The sequence below is a fragment of the Amia ocellicauda genome, chromosome 13 (genome assembly GCF_036373705.1).
Source record: "Amia ocellicauda isolate fAmiCal2 chromosome 13, fAmiCal2.hap1, whole genome shotgun sequence".
NCBI lineage: Eukaryota > Metazoa > Chordata > Actinopteri > Amiiformes > Amiidae > Amia > Amia ocellicauda.
Genome location: NC_089862.1, coordinates 30,783,917 through 30,810,653, shown reverse-complemented (window position 1 = coordinate 30,810,653; position 26,737 = coordinate 30,783,917). Strand labels below are relative to the sequence as shown.

The 26,737-nt window shown below is 36.5% G+C and overlaps 1 protein-coding gene across 1 annotated transcript; it reads left to right on the top strand.

The window, feature by feature from the left end:
- Positions 1–26,589, top strand: adamtsl7 (ADAMTS-like 7). The gene is made up of 12 exons (XM_066720589.1): positions 1–168; positions 16,093–16,282; positions 17,135–17,310; positions 17,947–18,052; positions 20,000–20,242; positions 20,576–20,705; positions 21,366–21,570; positions 22,418–22,591; positions 22,727–22,900; positions 23,375–23,554; positions 23,869–24,013; positions 24,533–26,589. The coding sequence occupies exons 1-12, from the start codon at positions 76–78 to the stop codon at positions 24,670–24,672; spliced, it is 1,956 nt and encodes a 651-aa protein (XP_066576686.1). The 5' UTR covers positions 1–75; the 3' UTR covers positions 24,673–26,589.
- The last annotated feature ends 148 nt before the right edge of the window (positions 26,590–26,737 follow it).

Sequence of the window (26,737 nt, the reverse complement as noted above, 5' to 3'; positions counted from 1 at the left end):
TTCCAGCACACAGCAGCCAGTACTGGGCTCTCTTGTGCCAACTTCTCTAGAGCGCTGTCCTCTCTGCATAAAGCCATGAAGATGAACTGGATATGTGTGGCTGTGTTTCTTTTCATCTGCTGCAGTTTGTGCACCTCTTTTCCACAAGAAAGCATCCAGTTAAAAAAGGTAAGTGATGGTCTGCTGAGATATAATTTTTCTTCCTGAATTTTTATTTTTATATATACCTAAAAAATTACCGAAAAGGAAACAGGAAAAACAGATTACAGGGAAATGAACTTTAACTATTTCACTTTAATCTAATCCTTCAGTCTATATAGCAGTATATTTAAAAGTTCCTTTGTGCTTAGGGCGTTCAAAGGCAAGGAATTTGTAGAAACAGGTTCCCCTGAATGATTGTTCAGCTAAATGGTTTTAGGTTCAATCAGATAATTAAGGACTTGATTGCTGTGCACAGGATTAGTTATGTAGGGCCATCTGTTCTGAGACATTGTTTGTTATTGTTTGCTGTGATTTTTGGGTTTTTCCTCTCTTTTTTAACTTTCATATCAAGTTTCATAAAAAGATTGAGATTGTGCTTTAAACTGGATTCTCTGTGCAAATAATTTGAGAACGACAAATTTGTCAAAATGCCTAGGTACAATGTCAGTTTTCAAAATGTTGCTGGTGTTGTTTTCATAAAATCATAGCTTAGATCAATTGCACTTTGCTCCTTTTCCTGTTTCTAGGACTGAAAATCGTCATCTATACTCCAAAATCTTTAAACAGAGGGTGCTATATTTTCTCAGTCATGCGTCAATCAAACATTTTGCGCGATTTGAGCCCCATCAGCTGTGAGCACTGCGGAACGTGTTGAACTAGGAGGTGTATGTAACAAGTGAGACATAAAAGCTACAGAAAAGCAGGGTAATACGAAATGAATGGTGAGCTGAAGTTTCACTTTTTGGGGGTAAATGCGCAGCTTATAATGAAATTGAAAGCAGTTTAAATCTGATACTGTGGTCTTCAGAATTATAGCCAAGTACTCCAGGGTAGGGCTATTGTAAGACCACCTAGGTATAAAGGTTACATCACTGCAGTATTGGCTTTCACTGAGGCTTATATATAATAGGAATACATACACCAGCATAGGAAACTCTATATTGTAATTAAAATCAGATCATGTTCTGCAGAGGGTTTACAGTATTTCCGTAGGATTTGAAATTGTTTTAAAAAACCATGTGCTAAAAGAAGTGGTCGTATGATTTTGAATTAAAACATAAAAAAAATGCTATATAGCTTGTATTAAGGAATTTAAAAGATTAGAAACAGGGTAAGCACAGTTTATAGATACATTTCAGTTTCCACAATACCAACTAGGGAAAGCTCAGTTCATAGTTTTCATTAAATGTGAATTTTCAAACACTTTCAATTTATACCTGAATTTACCTTAAGAAATACACTGTTATAAATGCTGAGAAGCATTGTGAAAAACCTGAAAAAGACAAACATATGCTTACCTTCATTGGTTTTGATTGAATGTGTGACACAGATGAAAAATGCATTACATGATTATTATTAAAAAACATTTTACAATTAAGGACAAATAATTTTGAAATCAACATTGTTATTTTAGTATGCATCATTTTGGACACTTGAAACAACTACTGTTGCACTGTGGGTTTAAAGTACATTGTTTTTCCACTGTACCTAATTTTGTGATAGGCAGCATGTTTTTTACTATCGGTGATATTGCACCCATACACACATCTTGTGTACCATTGACTGTGTACAGCTGTGACAAGTTCCTGTACTGACATGGTGGCACTTCTCTCAAGTCTGCCTTCAACCCACCTTTCTACACCTCTCTCTGACAGGTTTGCAAAGGCCAAGCAACGGCCACAATGTAAAATATACATCAAATGACAACTTCATTTGAGTTCTGATTTTGAGCACATGAACCCTGGCCCTAACCCTAAATCCAAATCCTACACTGCAAAAAATACAAGTCTTATCAAGTATATTTATCTTGTTTCCAGGCTAAATAAATCTAACCATCCTTAAAAAAAGACACATTTAATTAACAAACAAGATAATAACACATGTTTCTAAGAAAATATGCCTTGAATATGTTGTATTTTGTCTTGTTCCATTGGCAGATTTTTTTCACTTATTTTAAGCAATTTTTGAGCAATTTTTAAGACATTCCCCTTTTCTACCCACCTCACCCATCCTTGTTCTCAACTGGATGTAGCTGTTTAATCTCTTTTATTTCTGTATCACTATGAAATGATAGTATTATGAAGATATTTTTCAATGCTACAAAGTTGATAACTATGAGGGTTGAAGTTTCACTTCTGGCATCAGTTCTAAAGACATCTTTAAACAAAATGTAATCAAACATTAGATGAAAGATCAGTGATATTTTTCACAGACTGGTTCTTAGACTGATTTCACTGATAAAGACACTGCTGTCCTGTGATGTCTTACAAGCCAGCTGGGTTATGGCTAAATCTACACATGCATACTGTTTAAATTAATTAAATAATTGATTTATAATAATCATAATATTCTGCCTTGGATATCACTTAAAGGTCTTATGGAGACTCTACCCCCCAAAATAATAGTGATTGTTCACACGTTTTCCTTCTTCATTCATTCCACATTTTGAAAAATACTGCATCACGGCTGAGACATGTCTGTAGAAAACTCACTGTCACATCCGCGGTGGCTAGCGCTGTCTGAGTGAGCGAGTGCCAGGGAAAGACGTCTGTAAGCATTCAGTCAACAGCTCACTTAAAGCCACTTGAAAAAAAACTCGCTCTGCAAGCATTTTAATTCGATAAACATCATTAAGTTTGGTTTTGAGATCTATAAAACAGAGAAGTGACAACTCGACATCGGTCGGGCCGTTGTAAACACATATGATACGTTTTCCAGAGCACTATTAAAATCCTCTGAGGAATATTTTGTGGATTTCTCCTTACATAAATAAGTTACAAATAAAGTGTAATTCAACAAGCCCAATTTGAAAATGAAATCCTGAGTTTTTCTGAGTATTTTGATATATGCACACATGCTGTAGTTGAAACATCCAAATCTGAGGTATAACCATGAATGCTACAGTGGTGCCATGATCCAGACCAAGTAGACTGATGTCTGTCAGCTGCCAAGGTTGCTTCAGAGCTCAGAGGAGGGATGTGGAGGCGCTGCTGGGATGCAGTGTCTGTGGTCAGACCTCAGATTTGAACTGGCATCACAGACACACCACTGAGCCCTTGATATTCACAGCCTCAAATCAACAACACCAATCAAGATGGGAAAGGGACTGTATGCACTTCTGAGTCTGCTAGGGGAGTAATGTCACCATAATAGTCCTGTGCACAAGATGAGTCTCTTATAAAGCTGAAACAAATAAGGTAACATTCAGCTTGCTCTTCTAAAGAAATTGGTTACATTTTAGTAAACTCATTTTGTTATCTATTTTACCAATGAAATTCTGACTTTAGGTTTCATTTCACACATGGAATAGCATGACGATGCTGACCAATGATAACATCTATCCAACTCCACAATTCAAAGCCCTCTAACACTTCCAATTATGGATTCCTCCTCTCTTCCTGTTTTAATTAAAAGCACTCCTCAGATACGGTGGCTATGCCTGAAGTGTATGCCAAAATTAGACTGCACATGGCCTGGAAAATAATGAAACGGGCCAGACAAACACTCCCCAAAGGGTTGGAGGGCGACGCACAGGAGTCTTGCCTTTAGCACAAACTATCAATATGATATTCATTTACAGGAAATACAGGTTTTGTTAATTAAATACTCATTAGTGGCAGTAACAGCAGTACTCTATTGGGGGTCACTTTTTCCCCCTGTAATTTATTGTTAATGTGAAAATCTGGAACTGGGTCATTTGAATGGGACCCAATGAGCTGTTTGTAAAGCAGTTTCTGGATCATTACCAGGACAACTTGAACTGCCTATCACAAACATGGACTGGTTTAATTGCTATAATCCTTCACAAACGAAAAGGAGGACTGTATTGTTTCCATCCAGAATACATTGTAAAGATCCATTAATAACATAAAATACCATAGCATGTTCATGAAGGAATGTGTCTTACTTTTCAGTTTAAATTATGTGTTTCATGAATAGAAACAATTGCTACAATTTAAATGAGAATATACAGTAAAGATAATTTATTATACAAACAATGCCAACTGAGGTCTTTAATAAGCACCAAATAAAAAAAAATCCAGTAGTAGTTCAACAAAATTGGATGTTTACTTGTTCTATAGTCCTGGCGTAGTCAAGGTTTTACTGGCCAAACCATGAACAGTGTCCAAGTAACCCTGCCTTGGCCCGATGTCAAGATCAGTAGTTTAAAGAACAATGTTCACTTATTCTCTTCTCCTGGCTTTCAAAGTTAGCTGGGGTGTATTTAATGGGGGGATTATAGGTTCAGGATATCTCCGAAACAATTTAGAATAAAAATCTTAAACAATCTGGAGAAAGTAGACATTTTTGGTGTGTTGTCTCATTGTGTTTAAAAAAGGACAGCAATCATTGATGCACATATTAAGTCAGTGTTACTGGAAGTTTTTCTACCACAATGTGTACGTAACATTTATTTTCATTGACTATTGTGGTTTGCATGTTCTGTACATATTATTGGCAATTTGATACCTGGGCAACAGCGAAGGAAGCAGGCGAGGCAAATTTAAAGCAAGAACAAATATATAAAAAGGAAGCAGTATAATGGCCAAAAAGCACAACTGCCTTTTGGCTGATCTTTTCCGAATCTAGAGCAAAATGTACAAATTGGCTGTCAGTCTGCTTCCGTTTATTGATTCGAAGACACCCAATTAAGACCTTCATTCAAATACCAGTAGTAAAAGTAATCTAAAGGACTTTGTAATGGCAGAAATGGAAATACACCATGCACAAGAGCAAATTACAAATGCATCAAATATATAACCTGTGCTGCAAATTATATATGAACTCTATGCTGGCATAGCAAGAACTGAGTAAATGTCGATCTGGATACAAATGTTTTAAATGTTTTAAAAAGAAAATGCAACATTGTCGGTTGAGATGTTAATGTATGTTTCTCATCCAAACATCACTCCATAACATTTCAACAGGGATCATTCATCTGGGTAGAGCAGTGCAGTTTCTTCCTTTCCTCCCTTTTCTTTCTTTCTTCTTTCCTTCCATAATTTCTTTCAATATAGCTAGAGTTCTCCAAGACTGAAGACCATGTCACCAAACTCTATAAGCTGCATGTTATAAGCTCTGTCAGTTAAAGCACAGTGGTATCTGGTGGCAATGTGTGGATGTGTGAGACTGCCAAAAGCACAATGGTCTGATCCAATATTTCAGTTCTTGCAAACACACAGCTGCATTCTGTTTGTCCCAAACTTCTCTTCATTTATAATAGAACATTGTAGACATGTAGCTTAAATTAGCAGAGGCAGGGGTCACAGGAGAAATGTTATTATGACAAAACTATGCCTGAGGAAGTGTCTGGTAATTTACTCATCATGATGACAGAGAATTGTATTTCCTTTTGTTGAATCACAGAGCAGGGCTTAGCTTTGAATTTGAGTTGATAGTATTTCATTTTGTGTCATTTGTAGTCAAACCAGTTCTGAATTCGAGGAAAACATTTCTGGAATATATTTTCAACCTTTGAAATAATAATATGGAATTCAGAAGACTACAACAGAAAGTAATGGATCAATAAACTTAATTTAAGAATTGCTTGCTCCGTTGAGAATCTCAGTGTACTTCTCAGTCTAATACGGAAATGAGAGGTGTATCCTTTGTATTGGCATGGTTGACAATCAAAGAAGACTCTTCATCTTCTTCAGCGGTTGCTAAAGGATCTCTCATCACCAGACTCTCCTAATGATCATTTCAATGTCGGATTAACCCATTTTCCTGGTACCATTGGTGTACATTTAGATCCTGTAACCTAGATATGTTAAATACATCTGTCTAATAAATAAACTAATACATATAAAATGCAATAAAAAAGATGGTCACCTCCTGGGATCCAATTTGTCGAGGATTTAGAACTTCCTCAACATGACAGATGGCCAAGACTTACTCATGAGTTTTGACATATACTTCAAACATGTCCAATTTTAAAGCCTTGGAGTCCTCCACTGGCAAAGCTTTGTGATGCGCAATACTGCTTCATTGCGAAAACATACATCTATAAGTGGGTGCAAGTAGATAAATGAGCTAGAAAATGACACTATCTATGATAACAGATTGTAGAGGAATTAAACTCTGTATACAAATATATATACAAACAGCTGTATAACTTATCCAAATGGAGTTTGCACAGGGCAGAATGAGAAACAAGCAATTCAGGACAGCTTGCAGCTTATGAGGCCAAAGAGTCCTGTCCGATATGAAGCTTTTGAATATTGACTTGTGTAGACTTCAGGTCATAGTGTGTGGTTCAATATTTGTCAAATCAATTGCTCTAGAATTTCTTACATGACGGGAGATACATTTTTCTGATTCTTAAAGGCCTTAAACTATCAGTATGACTACTATGGGATGAAGAATGAATTGATCTTTTGTTAAGTAGTTACCAGTACATTGAGCTAGAGCTTTACGTCTTCTTTTGGCAATGTTAGAGGTGCTGAAAGGATACAACTGGGACCTTGGTGGGGGTAATACGGGAAGAGAATGAGGGGAGAGAATATAATTAAAGTAAAGAAAGTGAAAAACATGCAGTGGACTGAGACCAATGGGTCAGATTGCCACATTCTGGTGCAGTCTGACAGAGCCTTGGCCCATAATTGGCAGAATGATTGTATAGATATATTGTCGTTCAAATTGAAGATATTTATAGTTTTCCATGAAACTTTAGAGCTCATTGGTCTTGTTAAACTGCTTTCAATTCAATTCATATTATTGTCTCACTGCTCTTGGGTGAATTTTTTGAATTACATATGTCTATATCCATCCTTTAATTGAAGGGGATCTGTGTGGGGTGTTTTCAGTATTTAATTGTAAAATACTCTATTTCCCTTATATCTATAACATCTAAGAAGGCTGGCGTAGTTGACTTTTGCTTATCTGGCTTTTGCTATGTGATGTGCTTTTAAAGACACCACATTTATTTCATTTTTATTGAGTAATGTTATGAAGAGGTCACTTTTTATTTGATGCTGGTACACGAACATTTTCATTAGCAGTCTGAATCAGCAGGGGAGCAGCGAGGTGCTGTCTCAGATGCAAAGACTGAAAGCTGCTTTGTTTCTATTTAGAAGTATAAGAGGTGAATTAAAACATAAAAATAAATACAAGTTTTGAATTCATCCACAAATCCACCACGAGATCCATTTAATGTGTGCTGCATAAGCAATTTTCTGCTTTTTCAAAGAGGACATTTTTAATTTATTATCTATCCAACTAAGAATAGGAATTAGCAATAGTTCTGGTTTTAAAGGTACAAAAAGCTACTACCTTATAGTAGGCAACTGAGCTCTTTCACAAAGGAAAGGTTGTTGGGGGTATTATTATACTTGTAAGAAGGTTTTCTCTTAGAAAGCAGGGACCCCTATCTATCAAGGCATTCTCAAATACTTACTAAGACGTGATCCAAGAAAGTGGAAGGTGAATAATCAATCCAGGTGTAAGTGTCTGTTTAATGGCTTTCTTCCAACTTAAATAGCAGGCATTGTCCATCTTATAATTCATGTTATTTATTCATTAGCAGACACCCTTATCCAGGGTGAATTACAGTTTACACAAGTAACATTTTAAAGCATAAAAAGTGCAGCAATACAATCAGTACAAAATACTATAAGCATATACAATATATACAAGTATATAAGTATACAAGTAATTTTCACTAGGATGAAAAGATAGTTATTTTTTTATTATTTCTAAACTGATCTCCGTATTCACATTGACATTACTTATACCATGTTTACACTAGTTGGGGGTAGGATAGCTTTAAGATGGATTAGATTTATTTTTGCAAACAGCTGACCCATGCTAACATTGAGCACTTCCAGAGGTGGAAGAGAATTGGCTTTCATCTGTTTTAAATCCAGCCTAGGTCTTTTTGCTGGACTGTTAATGCTGATTTTATTTTATTCAGCAATTAGAATTAATTGAATTAGGTTCAAAAGAAAGATGTATTCAAAACACTATTATATTATATATAAACATGAGAATTAATATTCATGAATGTAAAAATATTAAAATACGAGATTTTTTAAATGTTGGGGAAAAAAATAAAAAAACAAATTTTCCCTTTTTCTATTTTTGGCTTAGTCTGTAAACTCACATTTGTACTACATCTCTTTATAATCCAGCAGTTTTCTGTTCCAAGTTTTTGTATGAAAATAATAAATAGCTATGATTAATATAATTACCTTTAGGCTGAAAATGCCAAACTCATCTGCAGATCTGGCCAACAGCTAATAATGAACTGTTAATCTTAAATTGTGCTTTAGAAAACCCTTTGCTCCTCTGTGACTGACATGTATAGCTCAGACCCAAGATGGATTAATGCGCTCATTAGTGCCAACTAAACATGACAATTATAAGGATCTTTGCAATCAATGTGACCCAGGCCAGTGTAAATGGGGATAGAGAACATTAAGATTAAAGTAGTGCTAAATAAATTTCAGCATTAGTTATTTCATATATATATATATATATATATATATGTATGGCTATATATATATATATATATATATATATATATATATATATATATATATATATATATATATATATATATATATATAAACATACACACACATAACAATACTTAAAGCATTTAGTTAAGCAGAAAAAGATTTCTCAAGAATAACCATAAATCCTCCCTTAGGCAGCGTCTCTTTATCAAACATATGGCAGAACAATGTAAATATCCTCTTTCAGTCGACCATTGAGAATGCAAAACCCCTTGAAAACCCCAAAAGAAATTAATGTTGTTATGAGACTAACATCCTTGATTTAAACCAACATAACAAAAACTGTAACTAACCTGATTAAATGCCTTTTGAAGGAGAGAAAAGAAAAGGTCTGAGTAACAATTTTTCATATATATATATATATATATATATATATATATATATAGAGAGAGAGAGAGAGAGAGAGAGAGAGAGAGAGAGAGAGAGAGAGATTGAACTTCTGGAACAGGACCAAGATTTGTCCACTTGTTTCATTATACAGCATTTTCCATGTTACTCCAACACAACTGTGTACCATACACCACTATTTACACTGGAGTATCAATAAAAGCTCCTAATTCTAAGTTTTGATTACACTTTTACTTAATTTCCACTTGTTTCCTTGTGTCAATGCTTCATTGTTGAGATTGAAGTCGTTCTTCAGTGGATTGACTTTGTCACTATCTCTCAAGATTTTGAATACTTGAATACCCCTTGAAATAATTAAATAAATAAGAGTCTGCTTGGCCTTGTCTAACATTGACAGATGTTTCAGACATCTGTTTAGTCATTGCTCTGGTTGCTATAACTATTTTTATTTTAATAACATGGTACAAAACTGAACACAACTTTCAATGATTTAATCCCTTTATGGGATTTATGGGAAACAAAGAACTAGGAGGTTTGTATTAATAGAAATATGACACAATCTCCCCTCCTCTGCTTAAAGAATTTCATAAATATTGTCTTATTATGCATGTGGTTTAAAAAAATAAACATTTGACACAATATTTATAAAATATTCAATATTATTAATATGAGAATTTGGGAAAATGCAATTAAAAAAATGTAAATGTTAGTCATTTCAAGCACATTGCTAAGATAGCGTACAGTATTTTAAACTAGAGCGGACGAGAATAAGAAGCCAGAGCCAACGTTCAAGAACATACTAATGCAGTACATTCTCCCTTACAACAACAGGCAATGGATACGTAACCTAATTTAGTTAAAACTTATACGTGTAACAAGTTTGCCAATGCGTTGTTGTTTTAGGCTTTTCTGCAGCTGCCATATGTTTTTTATAATGCTGGTATAAACTTGGATGATAAACACCAAACACGGGTATGTTTCTTATTTCAAAAAATGGTAACAGTTACTTGAATGTTTCTTTTTTTAATCAAGTGGTGGTACTGTGGGTCTTCTCTGTTTGCAGTTCAGGAATTTAATGAAGAAGCCCTCATGAACATTAAAATACCATGCTGACCTTCATCTTACATCCAGTCACATGTATGATTATTTGAAGAATTTACATATGTAAGTGTTGGTAACATAAGATTCACAAACGATAAGCTGTACTTTTTGTCTGAATTTTGTACATTTGCCATACATTCCTGTGGTTTGTCACCTCTCCAATTCACATCTCGCAGACAGCAGGGGGGAGAGCAAAATATAACATTTTATACTTTTAAAATCAAGCAATCAGAATCCTGGTGGGAAACAGACTGAAATACAAATTAAATTTAGAAGGACAAATTGAAAGACAGAACCTACTAAAAGATTTGCATCTTTACGTTACATGTTCACTTCTGCATGTACAATCATAGAAAATCATATAACTGTGAAGAAATGACAACCATTTTAAATCATTCATGTTTAAAGTCACCAGAGACTTGAATTATCACCATGGGATGGTCACTGCTGACCTGTTGAAAACTGGAAAGGATTTTTTTTTTTTTGGAAGCAAGGACATTATTGTATTAAATAATTATTTTCCATTCTTTAACTGTATTTTAATTTATATTTTTATTGATGTGGAACCTTTCATTATAGTTATTTATATCTTATTATCGGACAAAAAGTGCATCATAGGTAAAGTGAAGCTGAGAACCTGAGAATTGATGATGTCACTAACTGGTAAAATACCATCATACGGCTTACAGAGAAGAAATGAAGTAGATTAAACTGATTGTTTATTCATAGTTACAGTTCTAAAGGGAAGGTATTGTATAAGGGATATTGTAAGCAAAATATATTTTATATAACCCACAAATCGATAAATAAATAAAAAATGGTAAGCAATGTAAACACAAAAGTATCTGGGGCAGAACAAAAACAAAAACAAAGGAAAACATTGACTGTCTTTTTCCATTCCACCCTTACTGCTTATCGCTGACTTCAGTTCCACATCAAATTTCTCAAAAGCAAAGAAATGGTAAAGAGACACCTTGAAACTCTCTCATCAAATGGGTTACAGGAGCCTTGAATAAGAGTGTTGTTTCAGCTGTGAAGTGAAACTATGTGAAAAGAAAAACATTTGTAACACAAAAAGTGGGAATGGGAATGTTGAGATTATATAGTTGCTAGTGGAGATAATGTAAAGCCTTCATATTGTTTCATTCTTGAGCATCGTTCATATACCTTAAAGAAGGCAACTGGTGGGAGAAGTATTTAACTTTCATAAGATAATGTAAACTAGAAGAAAGTAAATGAAAAAACGAACAACCAGTGATGAAATTGATGCATCTATTTCACTGCCTTGGTGACCTCATCCCCATTGACATTTCACTGTAAATGTTTGTTTTTCAGAATCGATGAGTTTTCCTTGGTATAGCTGTATTTCAATACGATTTCTATGTTTACGTTTGACTGCCAATGCATATGCCACTGTAAAAAAATACTTATCTTTACATGTGTTTCTTATGCTCATAATTTGCATGAAAACATAGAAGATATATATTACTCCTTTAGCTCACATAATTTTACATTTTTTTCCGAAGACCACAAATTGCCCTAATCATTATGGAGCATATCTAAATTGTTGACTGGGAGTTTTATATCATTTTGGCTTTCCTTGAATTCTGTCAGAGATTAATGGGAGACTGGTAATTGATTGTCAGCCAGTGACCATGTTCCAAACCATGGTGGTTGGATGTACAAAATTTCCACAGAAAAATGTTTGCTCTTAACATCACATTTTTATTTAGTCTACACGGAAATGAGCTACTCCACATTTTTAAATCTTATTTATTTACGTTGTCGGTACTAAGTGATATAATTAAGTGAATTAGCTCTTGTCAGAAAGTTCACAAGCATTCTTATGTTATTAATTGAATATAATCAAAGAAGATAAAATACATTGGGCTGGATTTTAAATGCTACACTCTGGCGTAGATCAATATGAAGTCAATGGGCTTTTGTACTTGAGTACTTTCTGAAACAGCCTTTTGTGTGCAGGAGTGTAAGTGTTTCTAGATGACCTATTACTAAGACCCTGGGAAAAGGAACCTCATATTAGATGAGGTGAAGCCAGGGCTCATGGTAGAAGTGAGGAAAAGGTGCATGAGAGATCAATTGCTCTTCGATCATTCAGGCATGCCCAGACGGAGGCATGGCCAAACTGTGATCCAGCAGTTCTATACATGCATAATTTATTAAAATATCCAGCTGCTTTTGTCAAATCAGCTTTTTTCTGTAGTTTCTCCACTTTTGATCTTGAGAGGCCAATTATTTGTAATCATTGATGCTTTTCTTCCGACTAACTTTTCTCGAAGAGTCTGTGCACGCGCGGTTCATATTTCTCTATGGAGGGGCAAAATATTGTATTGTAGAGTGACGCAATGTTTTGAAAAGGATTGTTATATCCCAGTCAGATATGAAATATCCCCCCTTGTAAATACTTATAGACAGGCACAGACAATCAAATTGGCAAACTTCATTTCACAGAATGTTTCTGATTAATTTGTTTAGGTTTATAACATTTGTTTATTATGATTCTCTATGCTGTATTTATTGAACACTGATAAATCCTAGAGAGCAGCAGCCAAGATTGGAGAAAATTGGTACTAAAAGTATGGGCACTATTCCTAGTGATAATGCCTAGTCCAACAAGCATATTATTGTAGTCATCAGAGTTTCACTGCTTAATTCACATTTGTGGCAATTTCTAGACAGTTTTTTTTATTATTATTATTGGCCATTTGGGAACCCTGTAGGATGTCACAATACTGGCCAAATGACTGACAGGCATAGCTTCCACATTAACTGCGTAGAATAAAAACAAACTGTCCCGACCTTGCTGTGCTTGCTGCGGTTTCCCATCTCATCTATGACAGCAGATCATGTCATGTTGCAGCAATTTCAGTGCGTAATGTCAGTGTGCTCACTTACTGTGCTCTGTGTTAATGTCATTCTTGCCTCACTGTTTTCGAAGCAGTAGTAGCCGTATTAAACAGGTCTGCATAAGCCAAGTCTCAAGTTGATTTTTTATTCGTGGCGTAACCAAGATTGTGACAGCATTCTGAAAATAACCAGAGCACACATTTTCTAGGTTTCAGATGCCTTTCAATCTTTCCACAGATTTATTCCCAGAATATGTATCTTGTCCTGCTTTTGGTTTCATTACAGAAACTTTCCAGGATGATCTTTATAACCCTGTTAAAGATGGAAGAACTATATCCGATTACAGTCACAAGCTTTCAACTTTTTTACACAGATATTGCAAGAGCAATGAATGCCTAAAGTCAGAACTGCATCTTTTTTGTGAGGAATCATACATGGAGCGCTTAATCATAGCCTGTCAAAACTTGTTCAAAATCTGTCAGGCTAAAATTGTAAGGATACTCCTTAAAAGCTTTTAAATTGAACTAGACTTTGTGAAAACCTCATGTTGTTCAACATTAGTGTAGAAATTGAGAAAAGAATCAGGACATTTGAGGCACGCATCGCCTTATTAAAAACACATTCAGGACTTTCCCCATCAAATTCTGTGTAGCACTGCAGCATAGGAACCATTTCTCTGGGACAGAGAGGTTGTTTACACAGGAAAACAACTACAAATCGCCCGTGATAAAAAAACGAAATAAAAACTTCTCTGCAGTACAAAACTTTAGAGTCTCTTCTGTGAATCGAATATATATTTTATTTTGATGGCTACAGGAACAAATTACAAAAATATTGTAAGAATAATCCCTCTCCAACCACAGAAATGTGCTTAAAAACCCACACATATGTTTGCCAATCACAGTGGTATGTTTCTGTATGAATGTATATAATGTGTACGGAATCATGTCTGTCTGTAAATTATTTTGATTAAGTATTGCATCTTAATGAAAAGCATAGCCATTTCAGTAACAAAGTGTGTTAATGTTATACTCGTATCCTTTAAATACCTCAGAAATGAATTAAGCTGAAAGAAACAAACAAATAAACAAAAATAACTCAATAAGAACAGTTTGACAGTACAGGAAATCCAACCTAAATTTAAATAGTAATGGTCAAGGTTGAAAAAGCCATACAAATTTTCAGGGGTGCCAGTAACTTAGTTAACCCATTCAGAAAACTAATAGTCCACAAAAAGAAGTTTCATTGGAGTTTGTCTCCACGGTAGAAAACAAAACTGAAATGTTAGAATGGTTTCCCACCTGGCAAAACATATAACTTCACATGTATACAGAACATGAGCTTGGATGGCCATGTAATGATCAACCCATTGAGATATTTCAACACGCAGAGGCACAGATATTGTTTTCCACACAATGACCAAAAATGAAAATCTCTTTACTTTTGGGTAATGGTCAGAGTGAGCCTTTTGCCTGAATTGACACTTACCACCGTTTATTTGTGACATTAAAATGAATTACCATCGATTATCTGAATTGACCAGTCCATTTGCCTGTAATCAGGATTTTACAAAAGGTACATTATATGTTGTTGCTCTACACTGGCGAGTTAAATGTGCATATTGGATATTTTCAAAATGTTTCAGGAAAAGGAGAGGGACAGGCGTAACTTTGTAATGTGCAAGCTAGAAGTGGGTCATAGCCATGTAGTGTGTCTGTATTAAATCTGACCACAATATAATCTTTAATCCTTCTCCTGGCTCCACATCGGACTGTTTTACAATTCAAAGAAATTCCCTGCTGTTGATATAACAGTCATTTTCTTGAGTTCCCTCTCAACATGGGACCCGTCACAATGCACATATTCTCATGGTAATTTTCTGGAACCCGAAAGCATTTCATTGAAAAATGGGACTGAAGATTATTCATTTTCCTTATTTATCATACCAAGCTTCTCCACAATGAAAGTGTCGGCCTTGGATAATGTGCTGGTGGTTTTACTTTTTTTACATTTGAATCACAATAACAAGAAGCAAGTTGATACAGCTGGATACGTATAGACATACACATATAAAACTGGATTACTCAGAATGTTTTTTCTTAGATACCAGAAAAAGGAACAAAAACATTTCAGATGCCTGACAGAGTTATATGCTCTGGTTAGAAATAGGCCTATTATGGCCTTCCAAAATTAAAAAGGAAAAATGTATTAATTCTTTTTTGTTTCATTAATTCCATCTCTTTAATTGGCAGACAAAACACAACCCACAATATATTTACATTACATTACAGTAAAGTGTTTGCAGATGTGCAGATGGTTCTCTTTGTTTGTAATAATAATGCAAGAGGGTGATTATTGATTTACCTTCAATATCCACGTCACTCAGATTAGAGAATGAATGATAACAGTAATGAGGGGATTTAGTATAAGAATTGAGGGTAAAATCCCTGTTGAGATTTAGGTTTAAGATATCTTTGAAACCGACTTTGAAAATGCTACATAACAGATTTTCGATAAATTCATTTCTAACGCATCACCAGTGAGTCAACATGAGATTCACTTGTTATTCCAACTCTTCACCCCAGGAGGGCTGATTCAGAGATATTGTATTTCAGATGTGTGCGCTGAACATAGCTGAGCTGCCAGTTACCATTAGTCAACATCATAACTGTATAAACGTGGGCTCATTTTGTATATCAGTATAACAGGACAAAGTCTGATAAGAAACATAATTATCTCATGAAACAGGTGGTACTCGATTAAAAGGGATTTGAGAAACTGGCAGAGTGAGAGATCTGCCTTGCCTTCCCAGATCTATGTTCAGAAAAAGGGGTTGAATATGTGTAAATATAAAAAGAAAGCTCTTCTGTGAAATGCTGAAAATTAATACATAAGTTATAGTCCACAGACACCTGCTATCACAGAGGAGTCCAGAAAACATTTTCATATGAAAATCCAATAAAATATATTGTATTTGTTTGAAATTCAATTCCTTTATTATTAATCATTATAATCATTATTAAGAAGTAACATTGGTCTACACTTGATTTCCCCCGAGGCACCGGAATGTGAAGAGGCTCTCATGGACAAATGTGGAATTTGCTTTGGAGACAACTCGGCCTGTGAAGTTGTCACTGGGACTTTCACGCGCTCCATTCTCTCAGTTGGATACCACAAAATTCTCGAAATTCCCAAAGGAGCGACAGAAATCAAAATAAAAGAGATGGTGAAGAGTACAAATTATCTGGGTAGGTGCACTTTCCCTTGTTTAAAGCCACTTGAGGGCGTTTCATGCTTGACCTGAGTGATTCCCCCTAATCGTAATCTACAGAACCACAAAGATAACATGGTTCAAAGAAAAAAAAAAGTATTGTATTTGTTTTCACAGTGTAGCAATTCACACATAAAATTGTCTAAGTTCTCATGACTTTACAAAATCATATATGAAAGGGTTTATTAATGTATGCATACACTTTATTAATTTATTCACACAAGTATACAATATGGTCAGTCACTGTAGAATCTGTAGAGTTTAACATAAATAATTTAGTGCTGGAAACATTTTAAAAACATGTTAAACTCCCCAGCAATGTGGTAGAAGCTGAAAGTTTGGGAACATTTAAAAATAGACTGGATAGGATCGTTGGATCACTCAGTTATTAATGGACACCAAATGAGCACGATGGGTCGAATGGCCTCCTCTCGATTGTAAACTTTCTTATGATTCTTCTTATGTTTCTTATGGTCTGGGATTTTTCCCCAAGACTGAAGATGGGAAATCCTACATTAGATTGCAATAACAAACTAAAAGACTACACAAATACCATGTCTTACCACAGCTAATGACCCTATGGGTAATATCACAAAACAATATGTTGAGTTTAGTAATGCACAGTGAAAGTATCATAAAACAATATGGAAGTACAGAGAAAGAAGAGTTGATTTGTTAAAAAACACAGTAAAGGGGTAAAATTAAACTGGTAAACTTTGTTAACGGACTCCTTAAGTTAGTTAAGTTATGAAAAAAACATACACAAAATGTGTTACTTTCAGATTTGTCTGTAAAGTCTCCTAGCTGTCATGTCAATGATGTTTCGTAGCAATAAGAGACCAGCATGGCGAGGCCGTCATCAATGGGAACTGGGCCATCGACAGACCAGGGCAGTTTCTAGCAGCAGGGACAACATTCACCTACAAGAGACCCAATGAGATCCGCAGCAAAGCCGGAGAGTCCATTACAGCACAGGGACCCACGAATGAAGTGTTGCATATTTATGTAAGAGACTTCTTCTAGGCAATCTCACTGCCATTTGTTCTCAGTTCACAGGTTTTCTACTCCTGAGTAATTTGAGATGTTTTGATTCTGCAAGGTTTGCATTTCATGTGTATATATTTCTTATTTGGCATATTATGATTTTAGTATGCCTGTTCTTTTTCCTTCTTGCTAAACTGGCTCTGTTTTTCATTACAAAGATTTCATAACAACCATATCCTTAATTTATTTTTGAAATCTTTAAAGAACATCACTATATTCCTTAGATTTATTGAGGATCAGCTGTTTTGTAATATACAAAAGATTGTGGTATTCTTGGAAGGACAAAACCTTAAATTTGGATACAAATATATATAAGCAGGATACTATTGAGAAAGGGGAGATCAGGATCATTAAAACTTATGGACAATTATCTAAATTATTATTTGGCAGGATATGATATCATCAGTTCCCACTCGAAGACTACAACAGTACCCAAAGCAAGCAGCATGTGAATGGATATAGGCCATGTTGTATGTCTCTTTTCATTAAAATACAAAATAATACAATTAATTTGGATCAGATTAATATCTAAACCTGATGTTTATTACTCCATGTAATGTTTTTATTATTGTCATTAATTGGATTTCTTTTCCCTAGGTCATATATCAACAGGCGAACCCCAGTGTGTATTATGAGTACATTTTACCCAGAGATAATATTTTCAGCATACAACCAGTACCTCATTCTGACATCCAACCACTGGGTGAGTAAAATACTAGTAAAACATCAGATCTTGAAATACATGATCATAAATAAATAAATAAATAAATAAATACATACATAAATAAACATATATATATATATATATATATATATATATATATATATATATATATATATTTTTTTTTTTTTATTGAGTTACAAGTTACCCATAAGGAATGTAAGACTATATGTATTGTCCTAATTTCCTGTAGTTTTAGTGCTCACATGTATAAAGCTTTAGTTTATTATAGCTCCCTGGTTACACTACTGTATTAGATGGCAAAAGAAGAAGAAAAAGATTGTTTTATTTGTGTTCAGTAATATTAAAGTGAATAACACGAATCCAGAAAGAATGGCAGTAAAATGCTGATGGTAGAAAATATATCTGAACAAAATGCATCATTTTTACAAGCAGGAATTGCTTGGAAAACAATAGCTTGTATATAAAACATTATTTAAAGCCAGTCTGTTTCAGTGTGGCACCTGACACTAGGCAAAACACTAATAAAATAAGCAGATTAAATGTGTGGTAGCTAACCATAAATTGTGCTAATTTTAAAACAACGATGAAGCCAAACAAATTTGCACTTGGGGAAAGAAATGCTGTCAATACAGAGGCAGTAGACTAAAACTGACCAAAGTAACTTGGCAAAGTGACTAAGGGGATCTAAGCTTAAACTGAATAAATCACTTTGGTAATGATCAGTGATTCACAGTGAATCCACAGATGCATCACTTTACAGTCACTACTGTAGTGCCACAATAATTACGGGGTATGATATAGGGGCAAAAGAAGAAGCTTCGTATGACACCTCTGACCCATAAAACACTTTTGTAGGTGGGTTATTATATAGGGAGGTCATTGTATGGTCAGGTCATTGCATGAAGAGCGATGGGTCTTATCAGACAATTAAAGGCCACGCAGATTGTTTGAATTCTCCATCAGGGGAAAGGAAAGGCTGGCCACAGATCATTTCAGTGTTTATGTTCTGGAGCACCCTCGAGGTTTATTACATAGTAAAAAGCAGTGTAAATAGACAGCTTCGTGGGTGGCCTGCTCTTACAAGCACATATCACATAACAAGTTCTGCACTGCCCTGATAGCATGCTGATGTTCAATCATTAACACCATTTAGAAAAGCTAGAAAGCTGTCAGCAACTTTGTTACACTGTTTATAACCAGCCAACCACAGGGATAATACAGGTTCTCCCCATAGGGCTAGTCTGAAAGATTAAAACCTCCCCAGGAAAACAACTGTATCTAGTTATAGTGGCTCCCTTGCACTGAAATTTGACTTGCCCATTGCACTTATTGATAACTAATACTCTGTAACCCCCAACCCACAAACCCAACCCATAACCACAGTCTGGATGAATGCAATTGTGGCACACACCCTGTTCCCAGACAACTGGGCAGATTTTCCATCCATTTAGATTAAAAACTCAAACCAGATTTCCATCCAGAAGGAAATAAATCATATCTTCCCTTTTTGTATTGTTACAATCAATGTATTATTAAAAAAATAGAAGAAAAGAGGCTGGATGCAGACATAACATATCTTGCTGGTTAATAATTGCTTAAACACAAGCTGTGTGTTGCTGTTTCTCCTTTAAAAGCACTTTACTCAAATATTTGGAGACTAAAGTATTGGACAATGCAAAGATAGTTCTACTTGTTTCTGTCATAGTTAGCCAGGGGATGTAGTTATACTGAAAAGAAAACATAGAAATCTAACTTGTCAACCTCATATTCTGTCACTTTTACTTACGTTTTTTACTTCTGTGATGTTTAAATTAGCCATTTCTGAAAGACTAATTCCCAAAGTAAAATTAGAGAACAGAATCTTCAGTAAGAATATTTTTTCCTGACTTATAAGGTAAGGTGGATGCAATGCTGCCCTGAAAAATGTGTCCTCACTGGCCTTTTTCATCCCCAATGGTTCCTCAGGTGAGACACAAAGCAGTCAACTCGGACCCTACACTGTGAACGGACAGAGCTATTCTCTGAGTGATGCCAATGGAGACAACTTTGTAAATGGAGTCCACACCAATCAGGTCTCTGTAGAACAATTCACTCCCACCACCCTGCAGCCGTATGATTCTGCACTTTGGGACGACAGGAATGAGTCCCAGACGGCGTACAACTGGAAGTACGCTGGAATGACTCCATGCAGTGCCTCCTGTGGGGGAGGTAAGGTGCCATCTCAATCCAGTGTGGTCTACCTGTGTGGTCTACCTTAGTCAAACTGTGTTGTATCAGTAGCATATTGTGTGGCGTCAGCCGGGGTGTCACTGTTCACTGTGCACAGAAATTGACATAATAGTGTACTGTACATGATCACATATTCATGGATATTCAATCTATATAAATCTGTACTTTTTTGTTTGAGGAAATACTTATTTGTATGAATTCAGTATGTTCATTAAGAGTATTTAGAGACCCATGAGAGAGACATGGGTAAATACTGCATGTGTGTGTCTGCATCATGCTCAGCTCAGATTCTTCTTGTGCTTTTTGTGACAGGCACCCAGTTCCCTTTGTTCATCTGTGTGGAGAGATCGACTCACGAGCCTGTGTCCGAAAGCCTCTGTGATGAACATTCAAGGCCAACGCCTGAAGAGGAAGCTTGCAACACTCAGCCCTGCCCTGCCTTGTATGTTCAACCACTTATGCTTTTTGTTTTTAATGTTAGTTAAGTGTTCACACTTACAACAGCTGCTGGACAGATAGTTCTGGAAATATGAATTGCTCTCTCAATTTGTAATGTGACTAAACTAATACACTGGGATCCTCCAATAATCCTTTTTCTTTCTAGAATTAAAACTCTTGGTCTAGACTTTGCATTTAAGCTTAAGGAAACTAATTTGAATGATAACCCCTTTAATGGTAGGAATAATTTGGCTCATTTGAATATCACTTGTCAATCAGTCCAAGAGGAATTAAGTAAATCCAAGAAAGTCCAAACTTATTCGTTCTGCTTTACCACATAAAAGAAGACTGAAGTGGGTAAAACTGGTGATTTCATAGATGACGTCAACTCTCTAGGTGTTTGCGGTTGTGGATGAACTTCATTATTGGCAGAGCGTTTACACATCTCATTCACTCAACAGCACCACACATACCACAATCCTTTCAGTTCCCATTATAGTAACGCTGATGTGAAAAAAAAAAATTACAATCTGTTATTTGTAGCTGAGCAGTCAACTGCCTTGCTGATTGAAACAAATATTTAACATCAAGTGATGACAGTTCTGGAGCTGGTAGATGCACTCTTGGACTTGTCTGTGTCTGGTTTTGTTCATGGCTGCTGCAGCTGGGACATTGGCGAATGGTCTGAATGCAGTAAAACTTGTGGTCCAGGGATCCAGCATCGGCAGGTGCTGTGCAGACAAGCTACCGTCAACCAAACGACCACCGTCCCGCCACATCACTGTCGCTACCTGGAGAAGCCAGCGACCACCACCACCTGCCAGCTGAAGATCTGCAGTGAGTGGCAAATCCGCACTGAGTGGACTTCGGTTTGTATTCACAAGAAACCCCTGTGTGTGCCTCTGTGTCCCAAAATTATTGACATACGTCTACAGATCTGATTTTCACATTTTGATGTACGTGCCTTCACGTTACCAAGAGCACTCCAAAACTCAAAGTACAGCTAAATCTTTATATAAATAGTAAGCTAAAGTAGTTCACCTTTGGAGTTAAATATTCTGCATTCTTCTGATGTGGATTTTGACATTCCAACTGCAATGTTCCGGTTAGTTTAACTAGGCTGCTGCAGCTAGTTGTTGCCAAGTGGTCAGCAATATCCTGGAAGCTAAGAAATCATCACTGATCCATCAAAGTAATGAGTTACAATACTTTTGATTCTTTACCATGAATGCTGGCTTAAAATTCCAAAAACTTGCATCTAACAGCAGGTTCAGCTACATGGAAAAAAAGACTGAAAGCAAGACTTGTCTTGTTTATGGAAACAGGAAAGGAGTCGTAGTCACACACGTTAGTGAGAGAGAATTACTGTCGTCCTCCTTAATATTCAGATCTGGTAACTTGTTTTTGTAGTAAACAGCACCCCGTCTCCCCTGCTTTGTCTTAAATGAAGAGTGGTCCAACCTCTTATCACCCCACATAAGGTGGAGTAGGATAAGAATGTGTACAAAAATATGTGAAACTAAACCACTGCTGTTTTTATTTGCCTTTCATCTTCTCTGCTATCATATGACATCTTTTCGCTAAAGGATTTTATCTTTATTTTTATGCAGCGGATACCTATGCAGTCATAAGTATTCCTGGTCAATTTTGTGTGTAGCACAACTGGTTTGTGAGTCTGGTGTGTGACCATGCTCCATTGTCCTCCTTGTGTTGCAGTGCTCTGTGCCCTGTGGGGTAGGACAGAGGACCAGGGACATCAAATGCGTTGACAATCTTGGAGACGTGGTGGAGGATGAAGAATGCAACATGAAGCTGAAACCAGGGGACTCCGAAAACTGTGACATGGGGGCGTGCAGCAAGAGCTGGTTCATCACAGAATGGAGTGACAGGGTACGTGAACTACGGAACCACCTGAAGAGACACAGCCAGAGTCTCATAATTAAAAACAATATACTAGACAAGATTTCCAGATATTTAAGAATAATGCCGACTGTCTTCTTTTCTCTTTCTCTCCCAACACTGCAGTGCTCAGCCGAATGTGGAAGTGGCAGCCAGACCAGGGATGTGGTTTGTCTCATGAACCACATCAGCAGCCTGCCACTGGAAGGCTGTGGCAACGAGAAGCCAACAGAGACGAAAGCCTGTGACTTCGGCCCCTGCCACGAGAAAGTGGATTGGTATACTGGGCCCTGGGGACAGGTAAACTAGAAAGAAAAAACACAATACTGAAAATATGAATGTCAGACACAGTGGCTCCAGGGAGAAATTGGAAAAGGATCCACAGAACCTGGTAGTTACTAACTTTGTGAAAAGAATATCCTCCCACATGCACATTCAATGTTGCCTTCCAGTTGAAGATTCAGACACAGGCAAAGGTATTGTGTTGGCAAGAGTTAGAGTTAGATCACATAATTAACTAACACTTCTATTAGTGTTCAGGTTTTTACAGTGTAAACTGAGACATAAGTGGAGGAATATGATGAACAAGATAAGTGCTCAGCTGTTCGTAGCTTCACATTTTGGTTTTGGCAATGGTTGATATTCTGATTAGGAGACTATTAGCTCTAATAAGAGCCAGACTTTCTATTATGTGTTTCCTGTGTAAGCAGCTATACCATGAATCCTATTGCTTTTCGCAAGAGAGTTTAGATATCACAATTCTGTTTTCCACAGTGCTCTGCAGAGTGTGGCAATGGCACTAAGACCCGGAGTGTGGTGTGCCTCAGACAGTCCAACAGCAGCTTCATGGAAGCAGACCTCTGGGAATGTGGTCACCTCCAGCCACCTCCCGCGGCACAGGACTGCTTCCTGAAGAAGTGTGGGGCCAAGTGGTTTACTACTGAGTGGAGTGTGGTGAGTGCTGAAGCTCAGAGGTTCATGCAAATAAAGCTACCTAGGACTCCACAACCGTGAGAGTGAACGGCTGATATCTCCTGAGCTTGATAGTGAAACAAGTACTGAAAATCTAGTGCTGAACATGAAGATACCTACTTCTAGATGTGTTTAAAATGAATGGGTAGAAGACCAGTGGAAAAGGAAATCAAAACATGGGGAGGTCTGTGGAGGCTTTGAGGTGGAGAGCCCTACACAGTACTTCCATGCTACTGGTCCCTTATGGTCAGAGCTAATAAGCTACAAATGGTCATGTGATTTTTCCTTGCCTGTAGTGCTCCAAATCGTGCGAGGGGGGATACAGGGTCAGAGAAGTCCGCTGCCTAGCAGACGATAAGACGCAAAGCAGCAATTGTGACCCGTTCCTTATGCCAGAAGACCGAGAGGAATGCAACATCCATCAGTGCATTCCTGAGATTGGTAGGATTTTTTTCCTTCTTTTTAAAAACATATAGTTTTATCTGATGAGTACCATGTAATAGCACAGAAAGGACAAGCTTATATTTCTCGTGCTACACTGGAAAAAATTACACGGCACCCTTACAACAGGTGAACTGTCACTTTTATGTTGATACATAATGTATAATACCGAACAAAATGTCTAGTATGTCATAAATAGTATTGACGTACAACTAAACCAATGAGCTAGTGCATCCATCATCAGGTATTTTCCTTGATTTATGAACAGACCGACATGCACTGCTGACTTGTTGTTTCTTCATGTAAAACAGTAGAAAGAGGTCTAACCAGCTTCTTCACTTCAGTTATATACACATTTATTCCCTTCAAAATCAAATTAGTGTCTTCACCTCTAGATTGCTTTCAAAGTCGTTCAGGTAAATTTAGGAAAAATGCATTACAACATACATCTCAGGTGGCACTTCCCAATGATTAATTAATTAATCCCAATTAATTATGTAATCTCGTCTTCTATTCCAGATGCGAACTGTAAGGACATGTACTTCAACTGCAATGTCGTGGTGCAAGCAAGGCTCTGCGTTTACTCCTATTACAGAACCGCCTGCTGTGCCTCCTGCTCCAAAGTCAGTAGGAGGGAAGCTCACCTGAGAAGGAGATGACTTCAGTTGAACAAGCCTCCTCATTGCTTGCAACTTACAGACATCCATACTGGTTGAATGTCGAAAACCATTAAGGCACTGTATGTGCTTTGAGCCTCTTTACAACAAGTAATAAAAAAAAAACAAGTTGGAGGTCCAGCGATTGATTTTTGCACAATTAAGGGGAATATATGGTACATATTATATTAAGTTCATTTATTGTTGAAAACCTTGAACTGTCCTGTATTTTCCTGCATTGAGAAACACATTCAGTATGCCCACTGGACCTTACATAACAGAAACACCAGTTTCAGGAGAGGTACCATTATAGGGAACATGCTGGGTAAACAGGACAACAGTATTGATTGATGATAAATAAATGGTGTTCATTATTCCAAACTAGGGGTTCAGTATACCCAATGGCAACCTCCTTACTTACATACTACCAGCTACTAAATTATCATAACTCATAAAGCACAGAGAAGTTACATTAGATGGGCGATTTAATGCATCTTAAAATAACACATTGCATTCTTGTGATATCTGAAAGGTTTTACAGGATAAACCATGATCTAGTACTGAATTTTAGTATCTTGCAGTTTTTGTTTTTATTTGCGTTTTAAACTATAGTGAATGAAACAAAACAAAACCAATGTATTTTCCCATTTCTATTTTGCTTCATTCATGATCATTGCATTGCAGGGCTGTGTATGACTTGTGTAGTGAGGCTGTTCGGTGTTGTGTGCAGAGGGAGATCTGACTGGAGTGACAGCACCACTAATTGGATTTTGGGAACTCAGCATTCAAATCTAGACAGCAGAGTTGTGAAGGGGTGGGAAGGCATGCCTCTTAGCACCAGCTAGGGCTACTCAAACATGCAACCCTTCAAAACCACTGCAATTTGCTCAACATTCTCAGTAGCAATACTGATCCCACCAATATAATTTATAATGGCTTTAGGAAAAGCTGTATAATAGTTCCTAGTTACCCATCCAGATTTCATTTAGGTGCCAAATTAGCAGATGATTCTAAAGGACAAACTGCGAACTCTGCAACAACATCAGAAGCTCTACAAAAAGATGCAGTTACTTTTCAAATCTAAATAGAAAACAAATGCAGTACAAATGTGTAGTAAAAGGGAAACGTCTACATGTTGTAGCAAGAATGTATAGAACGCACCGATCTGGAGAAATTACTCAAAAGATGGATGATGTGTTTGTGATACAGTCCTCATAAATAAAGTAAAAGTATAGTTAAACCAATGGAGGTTCTGGTACAACCTAACACACAAGAGTTCATTTTTGAATAACCCCTGGAAGTCCTGAAATATATTTCTGGCCTAAAGGAGCTCTGGCTCTTCTTCTGGTCCTGGAATGTCCATTTGGCTGTTGGCTTGATTAGGCCACTTGGATCCATATAGTTTGTCAACCACTGATGCCCCTTGTGCTCCAACTGGGATTGGGATGCAGGAAAATGCTTAACAGTGGTCCTTATTATCCATTTCCTCTTCCTTCTCTTGGACTTTTTGGAGTTGTCAGTATCAAATGGTTCAAACTGATATGGCTGTATAATGCATGCCTCCACCTTGGATAATTACAACCATTTGAAGTGTAACAGCCATCCTGTTATGTCAATTTACCATAATATCAATTAGTACACATTCAGCAAAGGCGTGACAAACAGAAATATGTTCACAGTAAAGCAGCGATATATTGCATTTCCCTTCTGTTGTGTCTTTTTTTTTTTTTTTCTCCTTCAGGAAACTATAAAATCCTTACATTCCATTATTTTGCTTTGTGAAGTCAATAAAAAAATCCTTTAGCAATTCAGCATTTCTGGCGTCTACAGAGTCAAAGGGTTAATGCTTTGAAATGTCAATATTATAAGTATTAATCCACATAAAACAAATTGTGACAAATAAAAAATCCTTTTATGAAAGCTGTGTTTACATTTTGGTGTAAGATCATTTCAGAAGCCAAGAATAATCGCAGCAGAATGTGTGGCCTTGGCAGATGACCTTGGTAAACTGTTTGGCAATCATATATATATATAAACAAACATTTACTTTCTGCATGCATGTATGTAT